The sequence below is a fragment of the Loxodonta africana genome, chromosome 5 (genome assembly GCF_030014295.1).
Source record: "Loxodonta africana isolate mLoxAfr1 chromosome 5, mLoxAfr1.hap2, whole genome shotgun sequence".
Lineage (NCBI taxonomy): Eukaryota > Metazoa > Chordata > Mammalia > Proboscidea > Elephantidae > Loxodonta > Loxodonta africana.
In genome coordinates this window covers 16,048,428-16,072,277 of record NC_087346.1, presented here as the reverse complement: position 1 = coordinate 16,072,277, position 23,850 = coordinate 16,048,428, and the positions used below count along the sequence as shown (strand labels likewise).

Sequence of the window (23,850 nt, the reverse complement as noted above, 5' to 3'; positions counted from 1 at the left end):
CAGAAGATCTGGATTTGGATCCTGACGCTTTGCTTATTTAGCTGTCTGTTACTGAAAGTCACTTTACTTTTCTGATCCCTAGTTTCCTCATCTGAGAATTGGACATAATAATACCTACCTCAGAGTTTATTGTGAGGTTTAGATAAGATTACGTGTAAAGTGCTTAGCATAGCACTGTGCTTTGTAGTAGGCCCTCAGTGAAATATTCCTGCCTTCTTTAACTGACAGATCTAATAATTGGGACTTCCCTTGACTCAGAATCTTTCTTTGTCCCTGTGTCAGAGACTCTCAAGACCACCCTTAGGTTCGATGATTCACTAGAAGGACTCACCAAACTCAAAAAAACTTTTATACTCATCATTACAGTTTATTACAGCAAAAGGACACAGATTAAAATCAAAAAGGGAAAAGGCACATAGGGCAGAGTCCAGGAAAAACCAGGACCAAGCTTCCAGTTGTTTTCTCCCAGTGGAGTCACATGCACAGCACTTAATTCTCCCAGCAACAATGTGTGACAACATGTGTAAAGTGTTGCCAGCCAGAGAAACTCACACAAACCTTGGTGTCCAGGGTTTTTGCTGGGGATCAGACACATGAGCACAAAGCGTGACTGACAGCTACTTAGTCTCTAGCCTCTACCTACCCCACCCCCAGAGGCCAAACTGATACACCATGCCCAAAGGGCCAGACATAAAAACAGCATTCACCAAGCAAATGCATAGAGACCAAAGCTTATCAGTGGTTCTTAGGGGTGGGCAGGATGGGGGAAGGGGCAGTCTTTGCTTACGAGGCCATGATTTTCCGTTAATGGTGGTGGGATAATTTAGAAAAGGATGGTGATAATGGTGGCACAGCGTTATGAATATAATCAGTATCACTGAATCACACATGTAAAAATTGTTGAAATGGCCAAATGTTTTGTTACATATGTTCTTACTACAATTAAAAAAAAAAGAAACAAGCATTCACCATAAATCAAATTGTTAGCATAAACTATTTGGTGTGGTCCAAAGTCTCAGCTACACAAAGACATAATTATCAGGCAAGATATTGCAAGGGCTCAGAGATTATCTCTCAGAAGCCAGTCAGCTGGCCAGCCCTGAAGACCTTTGCTATGCGCAGGGTTTAGGCAACCCAAGACTGTCAGATTAAACCTTTACTGCATACTTTCCACCCCACCTCCCCAAAAAGGTAATTTCTACAGGACTAAGCCCAAGTGGAACAGTTAACGACTCTTGAATTAACCAGAATATTTGTTATTAAAATCTGTTCTAACTGTAGATAGCATGGCTCTAGAAGTTTTATAAAAAGTGACTTTGATACTTGTGAAAAATCTGTAGTAAATCCAAATTAGTAGAGCCTGAGTTGAAAACGTTTTTAGTATGCTTATAAAAAGCATGCTATCTTGTATGGAATGTAAAGGTATTCAGTTATGATTAATGATATAATATTTAAATATGTATTATTTGCTAAATTTAGATATTAATGACCCATTTGTTTTTACCTTTGAACATCAAAATTTTATCTCATCTCTACCCCCCAAAAAAAAATTGTGGAGAAAAATAACTAAAAAAGAAAAATCAGTACTTTTGGTTTCTCATCAAAGAAACACAGTGAGTTTAAGCATCATCAATCTACCACAGTGAGATATCACAACACATCTATCAGAACGGCAAAAATGAAAAATAGAGATAAAATCAAATGATTTGAGGATGCAGAGAAACAGTCACTCTTAAATTGCTGATGGAAATAGAAAATGACACTGCCACTCTGGGGAAGAGTATGGCAGTTTCTTGCAAACTAAACATGGCATTTACCATCAGACCCGGAAATTGAACTCTTGGGCATTTATCACAGAGAAATGAAAACTTATATTCACAAAGGAAAACCCAGTGTATGCAATGTTTATAGCAGCTTTTTTCACAATAGGAAAAATTGGAAACAACCAAGATGTCTTTCAACAGGTGCTTGGTTAAACACACTGTTGTAGTATATCATACTACGAAATATTACTCAGCAATAAAAAGGAACAAACTTTTAATACATGCAGCAACTTCAGATTCTGAGTAAAAAAGACATCTCAAAAGTTATATATTGTCTGATTTCATTTGTATAACAGTCTTGAGAGGACAAAGTTAAAGAAGTGGAAGACAGATAGTGGTTGACAGGAAGGAGGGAAGTGACTGTGGCTATTAAATGGTAGGATGAGGCATCCCTAAGATGGAACTGTTGACTGTGGCATCAGTCACATGAATCTGCACATGTGATAAAACTGTGTAGAGCTAAATCACATACAAATAAGCGTAAGGATTACATAAGACTGTTGAAATCTGAATAAGTTAGGTTTTTATCAATGGCAATTTCCTATGCTATAGTTTTGCCAGATGTTACCATTGGGGGAAATCGATTGAAGGGTTTATGGGATCACTCTATTATTTCTTACAACTGCATGTGAATCTACAATTGTTTCAAAATAAGTTTTTAGAAATAGCCATGGTAAAAACCAAAACCAAGCCCATTGCAATTGAGTCAGTTCTGATCATAGCAACCCTATAGGTCAGAGTAGAACTGCCCCATAGGGTTTCTAAGGAGCGTCTGGTGGATTTGACCTGCCAACCTTTTGGTTAGCAGCCATGACCCTTAACCACTGCACCACCAGGGCTCCATAGCCTTGGTAAGGGGGGTGTACACCATTTGTTTCACTAAATTTTCACCTCTCACAGTGAGGTAGTTTTATCCTAAATGCACAGAAAGGAAAGCAAAACTCAAAGCTTAAGGTACTTGCCCAAGTAATTTGTTCATGTCTTTGTGACTCCCAAACTCAGGTCCTTCCACCACACACTACTCTTCTCTCAGCTTGGCTAACTAGATTGGATGAGCCTCAGCCGGGCCTGGGCATAAAATTTCTCTGCCACCCCTTAGGAGCTTCCAGCACAATCCTTGACAGAGAAGACTGGAGCTTCTCCCAGCTGTCTTCACTGCCTAGGCAAACTTTCTTAGAAAGAACTTTGCTCCCAGGGCATTTGTTCTTCCATACACCATTGGGTTTCCTCACTCAATATCTATTTGTCAACAGTTGAAAATAAACAGGATTATTTTTCTTCACAATCTTCGGACTTCTCTTTCACTCTTCTCTCTCTTCCTGATTCCTCTCCATCCATGCCCCCTCCTTTAACAAGACTTGAAATTACTAACTTATAGTAACTGAGACTCGTTTATACTGATGCGTTACCTCTCCTTTTTAAGCTTAATTGTAGAGGGACAGGTTTCATCCATTACAAAAACGCTTATCTTTCCTCCTTCCCTCCCTACCTCCCACCTTCCTTTCTTCCTTCTTTTTTCCTCCTCTCCTTTCCCTTTTCCCTCCCCTCACTAGGCTGCTTGTTCTGTTTACACATGTTATGCCTGCCTGCATCATTTTTTCACAGTTCCTACTTTGACTATTAAAAGTGTCCTTGTTTGAATGATAAATTTTATGATAATGCATGCAAGAAGTCATTGATCTGCCTTCTTTTTCTTATATGGGAAAGGAAAAAGGTTTAGTAGAATCTAAGATTCACTTTATAAACCTTTATGCTGTACTTTATGTTTGATTTAACTTATTTGGTTGTAAGAAACAGAGATTCACTGAAATTACTTCAGGGAAAGGGGATTTATTGTAATGATACACTGGCACTGGAATTTGAACCAAAGGCAACCCTAGGGATTGGTCTATCTCTCTTTCTAATGAACTGCTTTTTTGTATGTATGCTTGCTGTTTTCTCATTATTGCCTACCTCTTTCGTTTACCTATATTTTCTTTCTCCTTTAAGTTTAGTGTTAATATCATGGAGGTCCCTTCTGGCCTTTCTCTGAGTAAGAGGTTCTTAAACTGGAGTCCATGGATGCTTTAGGTATACAGTGAACACACTAAAAGTATATGTTTATGCATGTGTTATTTTTTTCCTGGGAGAGGTCTATAGCTTTCAGCAATCTCAAAGTAATCTGAGACCTAAAACAAAATTAGTAACTTTCTGTTTCTACCCTTACTGCAGACTTGCTTGGAATCTCTAAAGTCATGTTCCCAAGAAAGAGACTTTGACCCAACTCATCTTTTTCTACCAGGTTACAGATCATCTATGCATTAGCTACCTTTAGGTCAGATGCAGTCTCCAAATTACCTCTGTATAATTGTGAAACATATACACTGGCACTAATCAGTTTTACTCGAAAGGAGCCATGGGAAGCTGGGAACAGTAATTGGCATTCCCAGTATGCTTTGTTAGAGCAATATTTATTGAATGTGTTATTTCAGGCAAGACTTGCTCTGTGAAATAAAAAGATGAATGAGGAATACTAGCCTCCAAAAAATGGAAACAAACCAAATGCTCATCAACTAAGGAATGGATAAATGTGTTCATACAATGGAATATTATTTGGCAATAAAGAGGAATGAGGTACTGATAAAAGCTACAACATGGATGAACCTTGTAAACATTATGCTAAGTGAAAGAAGCCAGTCACAAAAGGCCACATACTGTATGGTTCCATTTATACCAAATGTCCAGAATAGGTAAATCTGTAGAGATAGAAAGTAGATTAGTTGCCTAGGACTCAGGGAAAAGGGGTGGGAAGACAGGAAGTGACTGCTAATGGGTACAGGGATTCCTTTTAAGTTGATAAAAATATTCTGAAATCACGGGGATGGTTGCACAACTCTGTGAATATACTATAAACCATTGAATCGTATGTTTTACATAGGTGTGTTGTATGGTATGTAAATTTATTTCAATAAATCTATTATATAAAAAGTAATAATCCTAACTTCAAGAAATGTGTGGTCTCTAGGAGATAAGACATGTCCACATTATAAATTGAAAGTAGAAAGTGGTTGTATTATTTTCAAAAAAGATGAGAATCTGGAACATACTGACATTTTACATATTGGTCATGTGATTTATCTTTAATTCTCTGAGAGATGAAGTATTTATGGGAAGAGAGTATGATTGCATACAGTTTTGGAAGGGTTGGACATCAGAGAAGATTTCACAGAAGCGATAGAGCTTAAATTAGAGGATGAAGCAATAGGTAACTATTTTTTGTTTATAAAGATAGGAAGTGCATGCCAGGCCAAGAGCAAACCGAGAGTTCCAAAGCTGAGACTTAAAACTATTGTTAGAAATAAGAGCAGGAGAGTAAAGCAAGAAACTGAGTGTAACTAGAACATTTTTCACTTTAATGTATATAATGGTTACAGTGGCCATGTAGCCTGGATTTTCCAAAACATCTCCAGTTCAAATGTTCCTTTCTTTTTCCATAAATTCCAGGTGCTGAAACGTTTTGAATTGGAGCTGTTATAATTGACTTCTGCCAATTTTCTTTCAGTGTTTGAACATAATTATATTTTTGAGCTATTCAAATTTAATTATATGAAAATCACACAGTGAAATAAGGGCATTATGAAATATCACTGTCTCCCCGTCCCACCCCTCACAAAAAAAGGGCACAACTAAAGCCTCCATATATGTCTGACATTTTAGTCATTAGCTAACACTATTATTAACAGAAAATACATACGGTTTAAAGGAATGATTATCTTATTATGTGGCCTCTTTTGCTGACTTGGGCTGCTCTTGCTCAAAAAAAAAAAAAAAAAAACCGGTAGTCGATTGAGTTGATATCGACTCATGGCAGTCCCCTGTGTTGCAGAGTAAAACTGCACTCCATAAGGTTTTCAAGGCTGTGACCTCAGAAGCAGATTGCCAGGACTTTCTTCTGAGGTACCTGTAATGGGTTTGAATCACCAACCTTTCAGTTAATAGTAGAGCACAAAGATCATTAAAATATCCTGGAATTTCAGTATGTCAGCACCTAAACAACATATCTGCCTGATGAGAAACAAAGGATACATGGATGTGAAGAGAAGTATTTTGAGTTTCTCTCCATACCCAAATAAAAACCTTTATCTACAAGCTCATTAAAGTTTGTTTAGTGTCTGTTGAGGAATATAATAAAGCAGTAGATCAGTGGTAAAGAACTTGGTAAAAGGAAGATAAGTTTTAATATCTGATAACATTTAGATTTCAAAACGTAACGGTACTACCTTCTTTTCTTCCATCTTAAATTATTCCTTATGTATTCATTTTTAGAGAAGGGATACTATAATACATATTATAGGTGTTTATAAAAGCAGTTTGTACATCTAGCTTTTTAACCTTTATAGAAATAAGAATTTACCAGCTGTTTTAAACAGTCGGGTTCTGTAGTTTAATAACCACTTTTTAATTAATATGTTTCAGTTCTGGAGGTGGTTTTTTGCAAACCTGGCTTCTGGTGGAGCTGCTGGGGCAACATCTTTATGTGTAGTGTATCCGCTAGATTTTGCCCGAACCAGATTAGGTGCTGATATTGGAAAAGGTATGGCGTTTTTAGAAATAACTTCTCTGTGTTTTGAACTATGTGTTATTTATTGTAGAGTTATGCTGTAACAACCGTGTTAGCAGATACAGAATAAAATTGTTATTTTCAACCAAATGGTACTCCTAAAAAAAAAAAAATTTTTTTTTTTTTTTTTTTTTACTCCTAGGGCCTAAAATATACAGCTTTTTCCCCTCCTTCAAAGGTAGGAAGGGGAAGGCCAACACTGTAGTGTTGCAAACACAAAGACTACTAATGCTTTACTTCCATTTTTTCCTAGAGAGCCAACTCCTAAATCCTTTCATGGACTTACCCCTGTAACGACTATGGATGCTCTCTAGATTGGATGCACAATTGTCATCCTAGGGATTCTTTTTGCCTTTCTCCTTAACTTTATTTATCACATCTTCCTATTCTACTTTTTTTTTTTTTTCCTATTTATGTTCTTTGGTAGCTTTCTGAGAGTGAATAGGATATAAATTGAGATCTTGCATGTCAGAATGCCACTGATTTACTGTCTTGATTAATATATGGTCATATATACAATTCTGAATTTAAAGTCATTTTACTTCACAATCTTCAAAGCGTTAGCCTGGCTTCTAGTTTTCAATGTTGCTCTTAAGGAATTGGATCATTTTCTTACTCCTGATCCTTTCTATCCCTGATGACCTGATATTTTACAACGATGTATCTTGATGCCATTCCTTTTTCAGTAATTGTGGAGGTTACTCAATTGACACCATTCAGTTTGTAGACTTGCGTTCAGGGGAGTAAGTCACTTGGCTGCTTAGGGTGAGGATGGGGATTTTGAGGATCCAGCTACTCCCCTGCTTTCACTCTAGGATAGTATTTAGTTCCTCCAATTTCTGAGTCTTTCTGGGGTTATTGGAGGCAAAATGGCTTCTCAACAAAATCTCCCTCTACAAGAAAATAAGTTTTAGCTTACCATTCTCTACTAACTGAGTTTCCACTCCTTCATTTCCTTTTCATCTTGGAAAAATGTGTGAATTTCATTTTCTGTCTTGTGCACTTCTTTGTCTATGTGGTTTTAAGCCTATTTTGCTCCTTTACTATCATTTTAATAGGTTTTCTCTAGGAAGCAGAGATTCATTCAACAAATATTTATTGTCTACCATGAACCAGGCCCTTCCTTAAGTATAGGCTGTGTATCACACACCATATAAGACATGGAGCTCATGTACCTTATAGTCTAGTGGAGGAAACAAGCAATAAAAAAGGAATAAATGACTAAAATATGCTATCATTTAATGATAAATTCTATGAAGAAAATTTTAGGAAAAGTGGGTGAGACCAGTTTTAGGAAAATGATCAGAGAAAATATCTTAGAAGAGGTGGCAGTTTGAGCAAAGATGAAAATACAAGTTCCATCTGTCATGTTTAACTGGAACTCCATATTGTTATTGCTAAGTGTCTTAGTCACCTAGTGCAGCTGTAACAGAATACCACAAGTGGATGGCTTTAAGAAAGAGAAATTTATGCTCTTCACAGTCTAGTAGGCTAGAAGTCCAAATTCAGGGCACCAGCTCCAGGGGAAGGCTTTCTCTATCTGTTGGCTCTGGGGGAAGGTCCTTGTCATCAATCTTTCCTTGGTCTAGGAGCTTCTTGGCATGGGGACTTCAGGTCCAAAGGATGCACTCTGCTCCTGGTGTTGCTTTATTGGTGGTATGAGGTCCCCAACCCTCTGCTCGCTTCCCTTTCCTTTTATCTTGTGTAAGATAAAAGGTGATACAGGCCACACCCCAGGGAAACTCCCTTTGCATTGCATCAGGGATGTGACCTGAGTAGGGGTGTTGTTACATCCCACCCAAATCCTCTTTAACATAATGTAATCTTGCCTTGTTAACCATAGGCAGAGATTAGGATTTACAACACATAAGAAAATTACATCAATTGCAAAATGGAAGACAACCACACAATACTGGGAATCATGGCCCAACCAAATTGATACACATATTTTGAGGGAGCATAATTCAATCCATGACACTAAGTAAGTAAAAAGAACTCAGCATGTCTGTTTTAAATTCTGTAGTTTTGTTTTCTCTCAAAATTAGGAAAACTTTATTTTTGAATATTACATTCTACATATAATAAGTTTAAAAATATTGTCAAGTAGTTCTAGGTCAAGAGAAAATAAAAAATAAAACCAACAAATGCTAGAAAAAAGATACCACATCTAAAATGTTTATAATCCTAAATTTCCTAGGTGCTTGGCTTTGTCTTTTTCCTTTGTCTTTTTGTTCTTCAACTGAAGGCAGTCTTGGAGTTTTTCATTCCCAAGTATTTTGTGAACCCCAACTAGTAACTCCTGGTAACCTATAGGGTAGAAAAGAACTGCCCCATAGGGTTTCCAAGGCTGTAAATCTTTACAGAAGCAGACCACAACATCGTTCTCCCATGGAGTGGCTGTTGGGTTAGAACCACCAACCCTTTGGTTAGCAGCTGTTTACATTTAACCACTGCGCCACTAGGGCTTCTTGGTGATTTTATAAAAATGTTTTAAGTCAGATTGCTTAAACTTGATTGCTTTCATAAGAAATTGGTGTTTTTACTGAAATCATTTTAAGGTGCTATTTGAAATCTCAATTGATTGTCTTTAAATAAATGGAAGGATTTTAGTATGTGCTTTTTTCATAAGAAAGGTTTCTAAAAGGCAGTTTAGGAAAATTAAAATCTGTAAAATGTTTAATTAACTTTATTATTTAGCTGATATATAATGTTGCTAATAAATTTTAAATGACTTTATTTTAGGTCCTAAGGAACGTCAATTCAAGGGTTTGGGCGACTGTATTATGAAAATAGCAAAATCGGATGGAATTGCTGGCTTATACCAAGGGTTTGGTGTTTCAGTTCAGGGCATCATCGTGTACCGAGCCTCTTATTTTGGTGCTTATGACACAGTTAAGGTAATTTGGGGGTTTAACTTGGATATTGTAAATAAATGATTCATTTATTTTTATTGTTCAGCAGATACGGTTACTTTTAAAATTACAGAAATCAAAGTAAATGATAAAATAAGGAGAAACGTTATGGAATTCTGTTTAATTGTTACTTTGGTATAACGTAATTAAAATTTATAATTTATATTTTGGATCTGACTGTAGACATGAAGATGTCTCTGAACATTAGTCTTTTGCGGTGTTTGCATTGGAAGATTCACCATAAATCACTTTGCAGATGGGGAAGACATGATGATTAGGCTTACCTCCAAGTCACATCCTTAACACATTTCTAACAGACTTTTCTGATTTTCCATTAATTTGTTATCGCTTTTTTACATGTAAAAAATTAATAATCAATTTAGTACCTCATTTTGGAAATAGGCATGGTATGATTAATTAAATATAATGAATGCTATTATAGCTCAGTTATCTATGGGTCCTGGTATATTATGTATTGCATTCCCCAGGTTGTTCTGCAGTCATTTTCGTATCTTGATAACACTTCCATAAAGTAGGAAAGGGAAAGATTATAATAATGGCCACCATTTTTTGAGCCGTTACTTTGTTCTAGGAACCCTGTTAAAAGTACTTTGCGTCCTCAGTGTTCAGGGATAGCTTTTAATATCTACATTTTAAAGATAAATAATCTAAGAACAGTTTTGTAATTTACTTTCTAAGTGGCAGGCAAAGCCCATGCTCTTAATCACTACATCACAAAGCTTCCAAAAAGAAGCAATGAAATTAGTATCAGTATTATTTATTAAATAAAATTAAAACTTGAAGGAAATTTTATAATAGGCTTATATATTACAGTGAAACCTGTGAAAGCCAGATCTCGACAGGACTGCCTTGTTTTTCCAAGTCTCACAAGTTTTCCAGCCTTTGACAGCATACAGTCATACTACTTTTCCATTGCGTTTTAGTGGAAAATACTGGATTTTCCTTCTCTGACAGGTTTCCACTCTACACAGGTTCCAGCTTTCTCAGGTTTTACTGTATCTCTGTGCTCCTTTATTAGTATAAATGTAGTTGAATGTCATTTTATTGTGATTTGGACAGATTTCTTTCAATTTTTAGTGTATTTTTAAGACAGATATGTTAATAGAAATTATAGAATCTCGTGTAATTTAATCACAGAAAATTTGTGTACTCTCCTCTGCTTTTCTCTGTTATTACCTTCAATAGTAATGAAATTTAGGAACGTAGTTTCTTCACTAGCTTAGGACTTTAAACGGACATCATTGAGTATCATCTCTTGATGCCGTTAGCAGACATTTTTTCATGTTTTTCAACTCTGAGGAGGAGCCATGGAAGAAGTTTTTTGCACACTGGGTTTAGGTGCCATTATTAATACCCAGCCCATTGCCATCGAGTTGATTTCGACTCATAGCGACTCTATTATTAATACAGCTCCTGTAAAATAGACAATAGACTTTTGAAGTTGTAGTCATATATGGAATTCTCCATTCTTATTGATCACCTGTATTATTGGAATCTTTCTACAGTGAGCCCAGCTGTTTTTATTCCTTTTTAAAAATTAATCAAGCCCTCTTTCATATTATAATAATTATCCTCTGACTTAAGAATTTCAGATACTCTGGAAATTACTTGGTTACTTGATAACATTTTTGTTTTCTAGGGATTATTACCAAAACCAAAGGAAACCCCATTTCTTGTTTCCTTTTTCATTGCTCAAGTTGTGACTACGTGCTCTGGAATACTCTCTTATCCCTTTGACACAGTTAGAAGACGCATGATGATGCAGGTATTTTATATTATTTGTAAGTTTAATTGGACTTTCTAATGTCTCTGATATCCAGGTATCATTATTCAAATTTTAGAGAAATTTTGGCTGAAAGCGATACATTATTTCTTTTGCCTAACTAAAATAAATGCAAAAAAGTCTCATATTCTTTCCTAATACAGCCATCAGACAAGAAAGCTGCTTCTTCATCTACCTTCCAAACACAAAGAAATACTTTCCACTCCTGTAGATACATTGTTTGGAGGGTGAAGGGGACTGGCAGTGATTAGATGAGTACGTCTATTTTAGATGAAATGTTAGATTAAGTAGAATTAACTCAGTCACAAATCATTGATATATGTGATAATTTGTTACATTTTAATATAATAAATAATTGAACTTCAAGGATGAAAGCTTATTTATAATGATTTAAGTTCTAAATATAAACTTCCAAACCAAAATTTTGATATATTCAGTCTCCATTGATACTACTTGCTAACATTTATTCTCACAGCAAATATTTGAGGGCTTAATTTACGCTAAGCTGGTGGCGCAAACAGTTTGCTCTCAGCTAATGACATAAAGGTTGGTGGTTCAGACCCACCCACCAGTGCCACAGAAGAAAAGCCTAGTGATCTGCTTCCATAAAGATTACATCCAAGAGAACCCTATGGACCAGTTCTACTCTGTAATACATAAGATCACTATGAGTTGGAATCAACTCAAAGGCAATGGGTTTGGCCTGGTTTTTATGATGACGCCAGAGTCCCTGGAGGGTACAAATGGCTAACATGCTCGGCTGCTAACCAAAAGGTTGGAGGTTCGGGTCCATCCAGAAGTGCCTTGCAAGAAAGGCCTAGCTATCTACTACTGGAAAAGCAGCCATTGGAAACCGTATAGAGCACACTTCTAATCTGACACACATGGGGTCACTATGAGTCAGAATCTACTCGAAGGTAACTGGTCTTATGGCGACACACAACAAAATAAGACAGAGCTTGCACCCAAACTCATAGTCTGCTATTGAAGACATACAGTTAATGGTTTAAATAGAAATATGCATAGGTACCAGGAATGCAAAGAGGAGGGGTGCCCAAATGCCTACACTGATTAGGTGGGGCCTCTTGGAGAGCTAAATCTTAGTGAATAGGCTTTCTTCAGACAGTGGAAAGGCATTCTAAGCAGAGGGGAAAATACATATACAAAATAAAGAATATTATCTGTGACTACAGTGCTCCATTAAAAAACCATTTGTATAAGACCAAGAGGTCAACAATTACAGCAAAAATGAGAAGATAAGGAGGCAGGGAAACTAGACTACTGGAAATAGAACAACCAGAACGCAGTTCAAGGAAAATGTTGACATACTGTGAAAGATGTAACTAATGTTATCGAACAATTTGTGTAGAAATTGTCAAATGGGTACCTTTCACCAAAAACATAGTAAAATATTATTTTTAAAAAAACATATGCAAAGAGGTATGGCTTGAAAAGTAGTTCAGTATAGCTGGATCATGAAACAATCAAAACCAAACCAGTTGCAATCAAGTTAAGTCCAGCTGTTGGCAACCCCATGTGTGCCAAGTTGAACTACATTCTGTAGGGTTTTCAAGGCTATGGCCTTTCAGAAGCAGATCACCAGGCCTTTCTTCCAAGATACCTCTTGGTGGTTCTTTCAGTTAGTGGTCCAGTGCCTAGCCATTTGCACCACCCAAGGATTTCTGGTCTCATGAGGGCAAGAGAAAGTGAAGCCAGAAGGCTAAGATAGTAATATAATGCCAGATACTGTCCTAAGTATTTTACACTTTAACTCATTTAATTGACAAAATAACATTATGAGGTCAGGTACTATCATTGTATATGTATATGAAGTGGTCCTGGAAGAACCCAGCAGGGCCACCAGGAAGGGTAAAGTGTATCTAACCTATTACTTCACTCATGGACTATCCTGAGAATTATCCTTTTTTTCATCTGTATTTTCTCTAGCTCTATATCTAAAAAAAATACACTGAGAAACTTTTTAAAATGATGGATTAATTTGCATGTGGACTGTAGATCATGGTATTATATCAACATTAAATTTCCTGATTTTGATAACTGTACTGTATGGGTATGTAAGAAAATATTCTTGCTTTTAGAAAATACATACTGAAATGTTGAAGGATAAAGGGATGATATGTGGTTCAGAAAAAAATTGTGGGTATGTGTGTTTTTATATACGTGTGTGTGTTTAATAGCAAGAGGAAAGGAAGGAAGAAAGATAAAGCAAATGGGATAAATTGTTAACAACTCTGGATATGAATATCGGGGTTTTTTTCCTTCCTAATCAATTCTTATGCCTTTTATTTCCTTTTCTTGCATTTCTGCATTGGCTGAGACCTCTGATTCAGTTTTATATTAGTGATAGCTAACAACCTTGTCTGGTTCCATACTTTACAAGAAATTTCCTCTGTTACATAATTTAATGTTAGCTGTGTGTTTTTTCTAGTTATCATTTATAATGTCATGGCAGTTCCTTTCTGTTCCTGGGTTACAACAGTTTTTAATCATGAATGGCTGTCATGTTTTTTCTTTATCTGTTGAAATGATCATTTTTTTTTTATTCTTTTAATATGTTAGTGTTTTAGATTAATCTGTTTTCTAGTGGTAAAGTAAACATGTATCCCTAGGGTAAACCCAGCTTGGTCATGATGTATTGTGTTTTGTATCCCTTGTTGGATTAGACTTGCTGATTTTTGTTGAGGATTTTTACATCCATTTTTCAGTGACATTGGCTTATAATTTTTCATTCTATATTGTCTTAGCCTGGTTGTAGGTACAAAATCTCTTCAAGTCTCATAAAATATGTTAGGGAGTCTTCCCATTTGTTCTCTTCTCTAGAATAATTTTTGTAAATTAGAATTAAATGGTCACTGAATGTTTATTAGAACTCACAGGTAAAGCCATTTCGACATGTGGTTTTCTTTATGAAAAGATTTTCAACAACTAATTTAATTTCTATAATGATTATAGGATTATTCCAATGTTTTGTTTCTATTCTGTTGGTAAACTTTATTTTTCTAGTAATTTATCCATTTTTTTCTGAGTTTCCAAAATAATTATCATGGAGTTTTTCATAATATCCTCTTGATCTTTCTTTAATCTCTGAATCATCTGTAGTTATATTGTTGTATACTGTCGAGTCAATTCCAACTCATAGCAACCCTATATGACAGATCAGAACTGCCCCGTAGGGTTTCCAAGGTGTAATCTTTAAGGGAGCAGATCACCAGGTGTTTTCTCCCTCTGAGTGGCTGGTGGGTTCAAACTGCCAGGCTTTTGGTTAGCAGGCGAGCGCTTAACTACTTTGCCACCAGGGCCCCTTGTAGTTATTTTACCTTTACTGTTTCTAATGATTTAGAGGCCTTTTTTTTTTTTTTCTTCCTTCCTAGAATAATGTTTCTGAAAGTTTATTTCTAGAAATTTTGAAGTATTTCAAAGAACTAAATTTTGACTTTTTGTGCTCTATGTTGAGTTTATTTTCTATTTCCTTTATTTCTGCTGTTTATTTCCTTATTTATACTTTCTTTAGGTTTATTCATTTTCTAAAAATGTTTAGGTTGCTCAGTAATTTTCAGCCCTTTTCCAATTTTTCAAGCTCAGCATTTCTTTTTAAGTACCACTCAAGCTGTATCTCACACATTTTGTTAAGGAGTTTCTGATTATCGTTTGGCTTTAAATATGGTCTAAGGAGTGTTTTCCTTAATATCCAAACATATAAGGTTTTTCTAGTCACTTTTTTAAAATTTTATTGTGGTCAAATATATATAACAAAAGTTTGCCGTTTTAATCATTTTCAAGTGCACAATTCGGTGACATTATTACATTTGCCATATTGTTCTGCCATCACCGCTGTCCATTTCCAAAAGTTTTACATCACCTCAAACAGAAGTTCAGCACCCGTTTCAGCAATAACTTCCATTCCCTCCTTTCTGCGGCTCCTGGTAACCACTAATACACTTTGTTTCTATGCATTTGGTTATTCTACATACTTCATATAAGTGGGATCATACAGTATTGTCCTTTTGTATCTGACTTATTTCACTTAGCATGATGTTTTCAGAGTTCATCCATATTGTAACACACATCAGAATTTCATTTTTCTTTATTGCAGAGTAATAGTCCATTGTATGCCTATACCACATTTTGTTTACCCATTCATCTGTCAATGGACGCTTGGATTGTTTCCACCTTTTCACTATTGTGAATAATGCTGCAGTAAACATTGGTGTACACGTACTCACTTAAGTCCTTGCTTTCAGATCTCTTGGGTATATTCCTACAAATGGGATTTCTGGGTCATATGGTAATTCTGTGCTGAACTTTTTGAGGAACTGTGAAACCCTTTTCCACTGGGGCCACACCATTTTATATTCCCACCATCTGTGCAGTTTCTCCACATCCTTGGCAACACTTGTTCATTTCTGTTTTCTGATCATAGCCATCCTAGTGGGTGTGAGGTGACATGTCATTATGGTTTTGATTTGCATTTGCCTAGTGACTAGGAGCCCGAGTGGCTCAGTGGTTAAGTGCTCAGCTGCTAACCAAAAGGTTGGGAGTTTGAACCCACAAGCTACACCACAGAAGATGCAGCAGTTTACTTCTGTAAAGATTTACAGCCTTGCGCAAGGTCATGGAAGCTCCATAGACACATGTAAACTCCCTGAGGGACTGAATTGCTAGTCTGTCCGTGATCTCGGGGAACATCTAGCTCAATTGGCAAAACACGGTTTATAAAGAAAATGTTCTACATTGTGTTTTGGTGAGTAGTATCTGGGGTCTTCAAAGCCTCTGAGTGGCCATCCAGGATACTCCACAAGTCTCACCCCTTGGGGAGCAAGGGAGAATGAAGAAAACTAAAGATACAAGGGAAAGAGTAGTCCAAAGGACTAATGGACCACAACTGCCACGGCCTCTACCAGACCGAGTCCAGCACAACTAGATGGTGCCCGGCAAACAACACTGACTGCTCTGACAGGGATCACAATAGAGGGTCCCAGACAGAGCTGGAGAAAAATGCAGAACGAAATTCTAACTCACAAAAAAACACCTTACTGGCCTGACAAAGACTGGAGAAACCCCAAGAGTATGGCCCACGGACACCCTTTTAGCTCAGTAATGAAGTCACTTCTGAGGTTCACCCTTCAGCCAAAGATTAGACAGTCCCATAAAACAAAACAAGACTAAAGGGGCATAGCAGCCCAGGGGCAAGGACTAGAAGGCAGGAGGGGACAGAAAAGCTGGTAGTAGGGTACTCAGGGTTGAGAAGGAGAGTGTTGATTTGTCATAGGGTTGTTAACCAATGTCATAAAACAATATGCATGCTAACTCTTATATGTATATACACACACAAACACACACACACACACATATATATATATATATATTTACAGCCTTGAAACCATATGGGGCAGTTCTGCTCTGTCCTGTAGGGTCGCTATGAGTTGGAATCAGTGGGTTTGTTTTCATTTTTTAATTTCTAGAAACATCTTTTCATGTGCTTATTGTCCATTTGTATATTTTCTTTAGAGAAATGTTTTTTGCCTACTTTTTAATTGGGTTGTTTTCTTTTTGTTGTTGGATCGTAGGAGTTCTTTATATATTCTGAATATTAAACCCTTATCAGATGTATGGTTTCCAAATATTTTCTCCCATTCTGTAGGTTGTGTCTTCACTTTGTTGATAAAGTCCTTTGATGCACAAAAGCTTTTCATTTCTGATGAAGTCCAATTATCTATTCTTTTTGTTCTTGCATTTTGGTGTCATATCTAAGAATCCATTGTCAAAAATTAGGTCTTAAAGTTTTACCCCTATGTTTTCTTCTAAGAGTTCTATTGTTTTTGTTCTTTTATTTAGGTCATTGATCTGTTGGAGTTAATTTTCATATGTGGTGTGAACTATTGATCTAATTTCATTTTTTGGCATGTGGCGATACAGTCGGCCCAGCACCATTTATTGAAGAGTTTATTCTTTCCCTGTTGAATGGACTTTGTACTCTTGTTAAAAATCATTGGCCGTGGATGTATGAGTTTATTTCTGAACTCTCAATTCTATTCCGTTTATTTATATATTTATCATTATACCAGCACCATACTGTTTTGATTACTATAGGTTTACAGTATGTTTTGACATCAGGAAGTTTGAGTCCTCCTGCTTTATTCTTCTTTTTCAATATTGTTTTGGCTGTTTGGGACCCCTTGCAATTCCATGTGAAATTGCAAATTCACTGTTGCATTTGTTAAAAAAAAAAAAAAACTATTGGAATTTTTATAAGGAGTGTATTGAATCTGTAGATTACTTTGGATAATACTGATATCTCAACAATGTTAAGTCTTCCAGTTCATGAACATGGACTGTCTTTCCATTTACTTCTGTCTTCTTTAATTTCTTTCAGCAGCGTTTTAGAGTTTTCAGTGTACAAGTCTTTCATTTCCCTGGTTAAATTTATTCCTATGCATTTTATTATTTTCGATGCTATCACAAATGGGATTGTTTTCTTGATTTTCGTTTCATATTGTTCATTGCTGGAACATAGAGACACAGCTGATGTTTGTGTGTTGATCTGCTGTGTTCATTTATTAGCTGTAGCAGCTCTTTTATGGATTCTTTAAAATTTTCTATATGTAGTATCATATCATCTTCAAATAGAGATAGTTTTACTTCTTCCTTTCTGATATGGATACGTTTCATTTCTTTTTCTTGCCTGATTGCTCTGGCTAGAACTTCCAGTACAGTGTTGAATAGCAGGAGTGATAGCAGGCATCCTTGTCTTTCACCATTGAGTATGAATATTAGCTGTGGGTTTTTCACAAATGTCCTTTATCATGTTGAGGAGTTTCCCTTACAGTCCTAGTTTGCTGAGTGCTTTTATCATGAAAGTGTATTAGATTTTGTCAAATGTCTTTTCTGTGTTGATTGAGATGATCATGCAGTATGGTCAGAGATTAAATTAGGGACTATGTAATGTCATCCTATAAAATTTGTTAGCCCCAGTTTCATGGATTGAATTATGTCCCCCAAAACATGGGCGTATCCGTTTGACTGGACCATGATTCCCAGTATTGTGTGGTTGTCCTCCATTTTTAGATTGTAATTTTATGTTAATGAGGATTAGGCTAGGATTGTAACACCCTTACTAAGGTCACATCTCTGAGCCAATGTAAAGGGAGTTTCCTGGGGTGTGGCCCGTACCACCTTTTATCTTACAAGAGATAACAGGAAAAGAAAGCTAGCAGAGAACCTCATACCACCAAGAAAGCAGTGCCAGGAGCAGAGTGCATCCTTTGGGCCCGGGGTCCCTATGCGGAGAAGCTCCTAGTCCGGGGGAAGATTGATGACAAGGCTGACAGAGAGAGAGAGCATTCCCCTGGAGCTGATGCCCTGAATTTGGACTTTTAGCCTACTTTACTGTGAGGAAATAAACGTCTCTTGTGTTAAAGCCATCCACTTGTGGTATTTCTGTTAGAGCAGCACTGGATGACTAAGACACCTAGTATGTGGTTGGTTTTCAAATGTGCCTGAAAATTATGTATATTCTCCCATCATTGGGTACAGTATTCAATATATGCCCATTAACTCAACGTACTTATTCAACACAGTGTTAACCTTACCTATCCTTAGTTCTGAATGAAAACTATCTTAAGATAAAAGATACTAATACAACAGTAAACTGTTTTGTCTTTCTTTTTATAGAGTGGTGAGTCTCAACGGCAATATAAAGGAACCTTGGATTGCTTTATGAAGATATACAAACATGAGGGAATCAGTGCATTTTTTCGTGGTGCCTTCTCCAATATCCTTCGTGGTACAGGGGGTGCTTTGGTGCTGGTATTATATGATAAAATTAAAGACTTCCTTAATATTGATATTAGAGGTAGTTCATAAAGAGGTTAAATTAAGATACATGTATTTATTAAACATGCAATTTACATAGCTGCCACCTGTAACATTTTGGTAATATGTTATTACTGCCGGTATTTTTCTTAAAGTGCTAATCCTTCAATAAAGCATAGGCATTTTTCAAGGATTTGAATACTTGATATGAGATAAACATGGGCTTCCTTCCACTTAGACTCAAACTTTAATGAGACGTTTTACTTGTAAGCAGTGTATGTTATTTCTATTTGTTTAAAATCCTTTTCTTTTGTGATAAAAAAGATTAAAATGTATGATGCTGAAATCTAAGAAATTAAAATACCTTCTTTTAAGTTGCTATTCTTCTAATGTACCTGTCCTCCCATCTTTTCAAATCATACGATATGATTACAATTTCTTAAAAGCTTATCAGACGTCATCACTTAGATCTATGAGCATAAATAACTTTTCTTCTACAACATCTCTACAAAGACAGTGCAGTTTTTGCCATGTAAAGTGTTTATGGTATCATATAGCTTTTTATATGTACAAATGCTAGATCTGGATGTAAAAAACTTAGATAAATGACTTTAATGACACTTATTATAAACTTGTAGTTGGACAATAAAAGATGTAAAGTGGCTTATCTGCTAAGCTTTATCCTTAAAATCAATAAAATGTAATATGACTATATCTTGGAAAAGAATATTTCCCCTTGAAAATTAGTTTCTGTACTCTGTATTGATAATAAACCAAAACCAAACCCGTTGCCATCGAGTCGATTCCGACTCATAATAAGGGAAGTTTAAACTATTATAAATGAGCTTTTTTTACCTAACCCTACCATTAGTATAAGCAGAGAAGTATGAAATTTTTTTCACAATTGGGAACTGGCTTAACAGGGAAGAGTAGATATTTCTCGATGGGGAAGTATAAGCAGGATTTCCAAGGTTTCATACAGGGTCTGTCTTGTTTTTCAGAAATGTTGTAGATAGAGTATGTTTGAAATCCCAAAATATTTAAGTTTTAGTGGCTAAAGGAATGTTAAGCTAGTGGGGATAAACCACAAAGATTTTGTGAGGCTAGAAGTGGGCAGAAATGGGGCAGGTGAACTTTCTGGTGCACAGGGGCAAAATACATTTGAAGGAATATAACAGACTATATTTTTTAATATTAGAATGTACCATATAAAATGTCAGATTTGAAGTGAATCATTTTTGAATCCTGATTAGATGTGTTAGGGTAAGTGACAATTAGGCTACACCATTTCATATTACTAGGCTAGCTTTTGTAATCATTTGACTTCATTTAATAGGTGGTTCTTGTCCTGTAAGCATTGAATTTTTTGCCCCTCAATAATATGGTGACTTTTGAACAATCACCGCTACTTTTTTTATACGAGTTCAGATTACGGCATAATGCAGCTGAGGCTGAGAAAAATATCAATTTGGCATTTGGAGAGGGTATTGCTAACCAGCGAACAATACAGTGGTGGTTTCAGAAACTTCTGTCTGGAGATGAGAGCCTTCAAAATGAGCCTTGAAGAAAACCAAAATCTGTCATAAGCGGAAACCAGCTGAGTTGAAAGATTTGGTGGAAAGCAGCCCTCCAACAACAGTTCAGAATCTTGCAGCAGACTTAGGGTATCTCCCACGACTGTTTCCCACCACTTGAGTGCCATCAGAAAAGTGACAAAGTTGGACAAATGAGTCCACACAAATTGACAGAAAATCAGAAATCGCAGCATCTAGTGGTGCGCGCAGCGCTGTTAGCCTGCAACAAAAATGAGCCTTTTTTGCTACGTGTCATTACTTGTGATGAGAAATGGATACTGTTTGACATTGATAAACAATCCGGGCAAAGGTTAAATGCAGAGTAGTCTCCAAGACGTTACCCAAAACAACCACTGCACCCAAAAAAGATTATGGTGACTGTATGGTGCTTTGCAAAAGGCATAATCTATTACTCTTTTTTTTGCAACAAGGTTAATCAATCATTGCAAACTCATACGGTCAGGAAATTAATCATATTCATGAAAAATTGAGATCAGAACAGCCAAGACTGGTCAACAAAGGTATACCAATTCTGCTGCACAACAGCGCACAACCAGACTTTTCTCAAACTACTCCTCAAAAATTTAGAGCTAGGTTTTAAGATCTTACCACACCCAGCTTACTCATCTGACACCTCACCAACGGATTACCACCTTTTCAAATGCCTGGAACCCTTTATACGTACTAAAAGATTCACAAATCAAGAAGCTGTAGTTGAACCATTTGAGCAGTTCACAGTCTCAAAAGATTAAGAGTTTTTTGAAAAAGGAATACTTAACATCATGTTGGCACAAGATAATTGAACATAATGGAGCATATTTTGATTAAATTTGTTTCATCTCAATTTATAAGGTTTTTATTTTTCCTTCAGAAAACTGGTATTTCATGTGATATACTCTAAAATATTGCTGTTATAACTCAAAGGAAAAATTAACTATTTTGAAAGCTCTCAGCATGATTTCTTGCAATGGTCAACATGCAGAAAGTTATAGAAGCAAAAGAGAAAACATTATCTTTTCCATCTACATAATGAGTAGTTCTCTTTGCCACAATAAAAAATTTAAGATGGTCAAAGTAAAGGCAATTAAAATGATCAAATAGGAGGAATAATTTTCCATATAAAGATTAAGAAAATATAAAAGTGTTTGTTTTATATGGAGATATGCTTAGAGGAAAGAAGTCTTTAAAATCCTGAGTGACAAACAGGACAGAGAGCAAACAGGAGTGTAATCACTTAATCACCAGACCAAAAGCCTATTCTTTGAAGTCTGGAAGATGTTTAATTAGGACAAAGAAAATAAAATGTTACTTATTATCCTGAATTGAGCTAAAAATGTATATATTACATTGAACTGTTGTTAATGAAAGATGACTAGCTTCTAATGAACAAAATAATGATGGTGATTTCACAAAGACAATTTTTTAATGTGAAGGCAAACGTTGGAAAAATGCATAGCTAAAGTATATTTAAGGAGCCCTGGTGACACAATGATTAAGCGCTTAGCTACTAACTGAAAGGCTGCTGGTCCAAATCCACCAGCCGCTCCATGGGAGAAAAGACCTGGCAATGTGTTCCCTAGGAAACTCTATGGGACGGTTCTACAGCATCTCATATCTAATAGTTGGGAGGTGAGCAGTCCAGGCTAGCAGAGTACCTGCTCCATGAACTTCAGATCCCAACTAACTTTGGTCTTGCTGTAATTTCCTAGAGCTGGACTTAATTCCCTGCCCTAAAATTTTCTCCTGAAGTAATCTAAAATCCTACTCTCAGAGCTTCTTTTTTTAAAATCTATATTTAATTCATTAAAATATATCCTATAAAAGAAAGAAAACCTTTTAAGTTCGTAGTCATTTATACTTACTCAACTACATTATTTTGGTGAGTTTCATATTGGTTCCTCCCGGCAAGTTTTGCTAGAGTGAAAAAAATTTTAAAAACATGAAAATACCAGACACTCTTCTGCCAGGGTAGTAAGAGGCCAGGAACCCCTGAAAAAACTTTTACAGTTTCATATATAGTTATAACTTTGGGATCCTCAAGCTAAAATTTCTATAGTAGTTCCTTTGTATTATGCAAACATTGTGCTAGATAAATAAGTGATACCTTCATTCTTTTTTAGCTGATTGACCTAAATCAGTGAATTCAAAGGGGCTTCTTTCTTTTTTATCTTTCTTCCACTACCTCTTAAATGTTAATATTCTCCAGGGACAAGGTCTGTGTTCTTTTCTCATTTTACATAAGCTCCCCAACTCATTGCTTCTATACCTTTAGCTTCAGATACCATGTACTTGCCAGTGACACTCAAACTTCTCTCTAGCCTAGATCAGATTTCTCTGAGTTTCCAGAAACATATTTCTGTCTGTTTCACCCCTTTCTCAGTGTATACCACAGACTTCTGTAATTTAATGTTTCTAAAACCTAACTCATTCTCACCTCACAAACCTTCTCTTTTCATAACTCATGTCTTGAGTCATAGTATGTACCCCTTCTACAGTCACCCACATTAGAAACCTGGAAGTTATCCTTGATTTCCTTCTACCTCAGTCCATATATAGCACATAGCTAACCAACTTGTGTAAATACTACCTTCAAAAAATTTCTTCTTCTTTGACCTTTTCTATTTTGATTGCCACTGCCTTAATTCATGACTCACTCACAGGAGTTATTTTAATAGCCTCAGTATCAATGAGGGTAAAGGCTAAGCTACTGTAACAAAGAGACTCAAAAAAAACAGTGGTTTCAGTAAGATAGGTGTTTCTTGTACATAATGACTGGGAGGTGAACAGCCCAAGCTAACAGGGTATCTGCTCCCTGAACTTCAGGTCCCAGCTAACTTTGGTCTTTTTGCTCTAATCCCCCAGATCAGGGCTCCGTAGCCATTTTTGTGCCATGAACACCTTTGGCAACCTGGTGAAGCTTATGAACCCTGTCTTGTAATAAAAATTTTAAATGCACAAAATACGAAGGAAACAACATTTGAAACGTAGTTATTAAAAAAACACTTGTGGTATAGTAATATATGCTTCTTGTTAACACATTTATAGTAAGATTTAGCAGCAGGTTTAATAATTACTGTAGTTTCAAAATAGTGATAACCATGAATGTTGTTTTGAGATATGTCCAACGATTATAGTGTGATATGAAAATATCTGACTTCCGTTGATGGGAAAATCACAGAGACTGATTTGTACCTACTGTGATTTGTGCCTACATTCATAGTTGAAGGAAATGTTAAATTTGACATTAAAAAAGAGTTCTCATTCTTGAAAAGATAGATTGCTGGACAATAGGATAAAGTAAAGA

General features: G+C 36.1%; 1 protein-coding gene across 1 annotated transcript in view; it reads left to right on the top strand.

Moving 5' to 3' along the window:
• Positions 1 to 19,821, top strand: part of SLC25A31 (solute carrier family 25 member 31) — a 32,523-nt gene extending 12,702 nt beyond the window's left edge. Inside the window, exons 3-6 of the mRNA XM_010590539.3 lie at positions 6,279 to 6,396; positions 9,166 to 9,320; positions 10,996 to 11,121; positions 18,832 to 19,821. Coding sequence (XP_010588841.2) covers positions 6,279 to 6,396; positions 9,166 to 9,320; positions 10,996 to 11,121; positions 18,832 to 19,023 — 591 coding nt within the window. The 3' untranslated portion in view covers positions 19,024 to 19,821. The remainder of the gene's footprint in view (positions 1 to 6,278; positions 6,397 to 9,165; positions 9,321 to 10,995; positions 11,122 to 18,831) is intronic.
• The last annotated feature ends 4,029 nt before the right edge of the window (positions 19,822 to 23,850 follow it).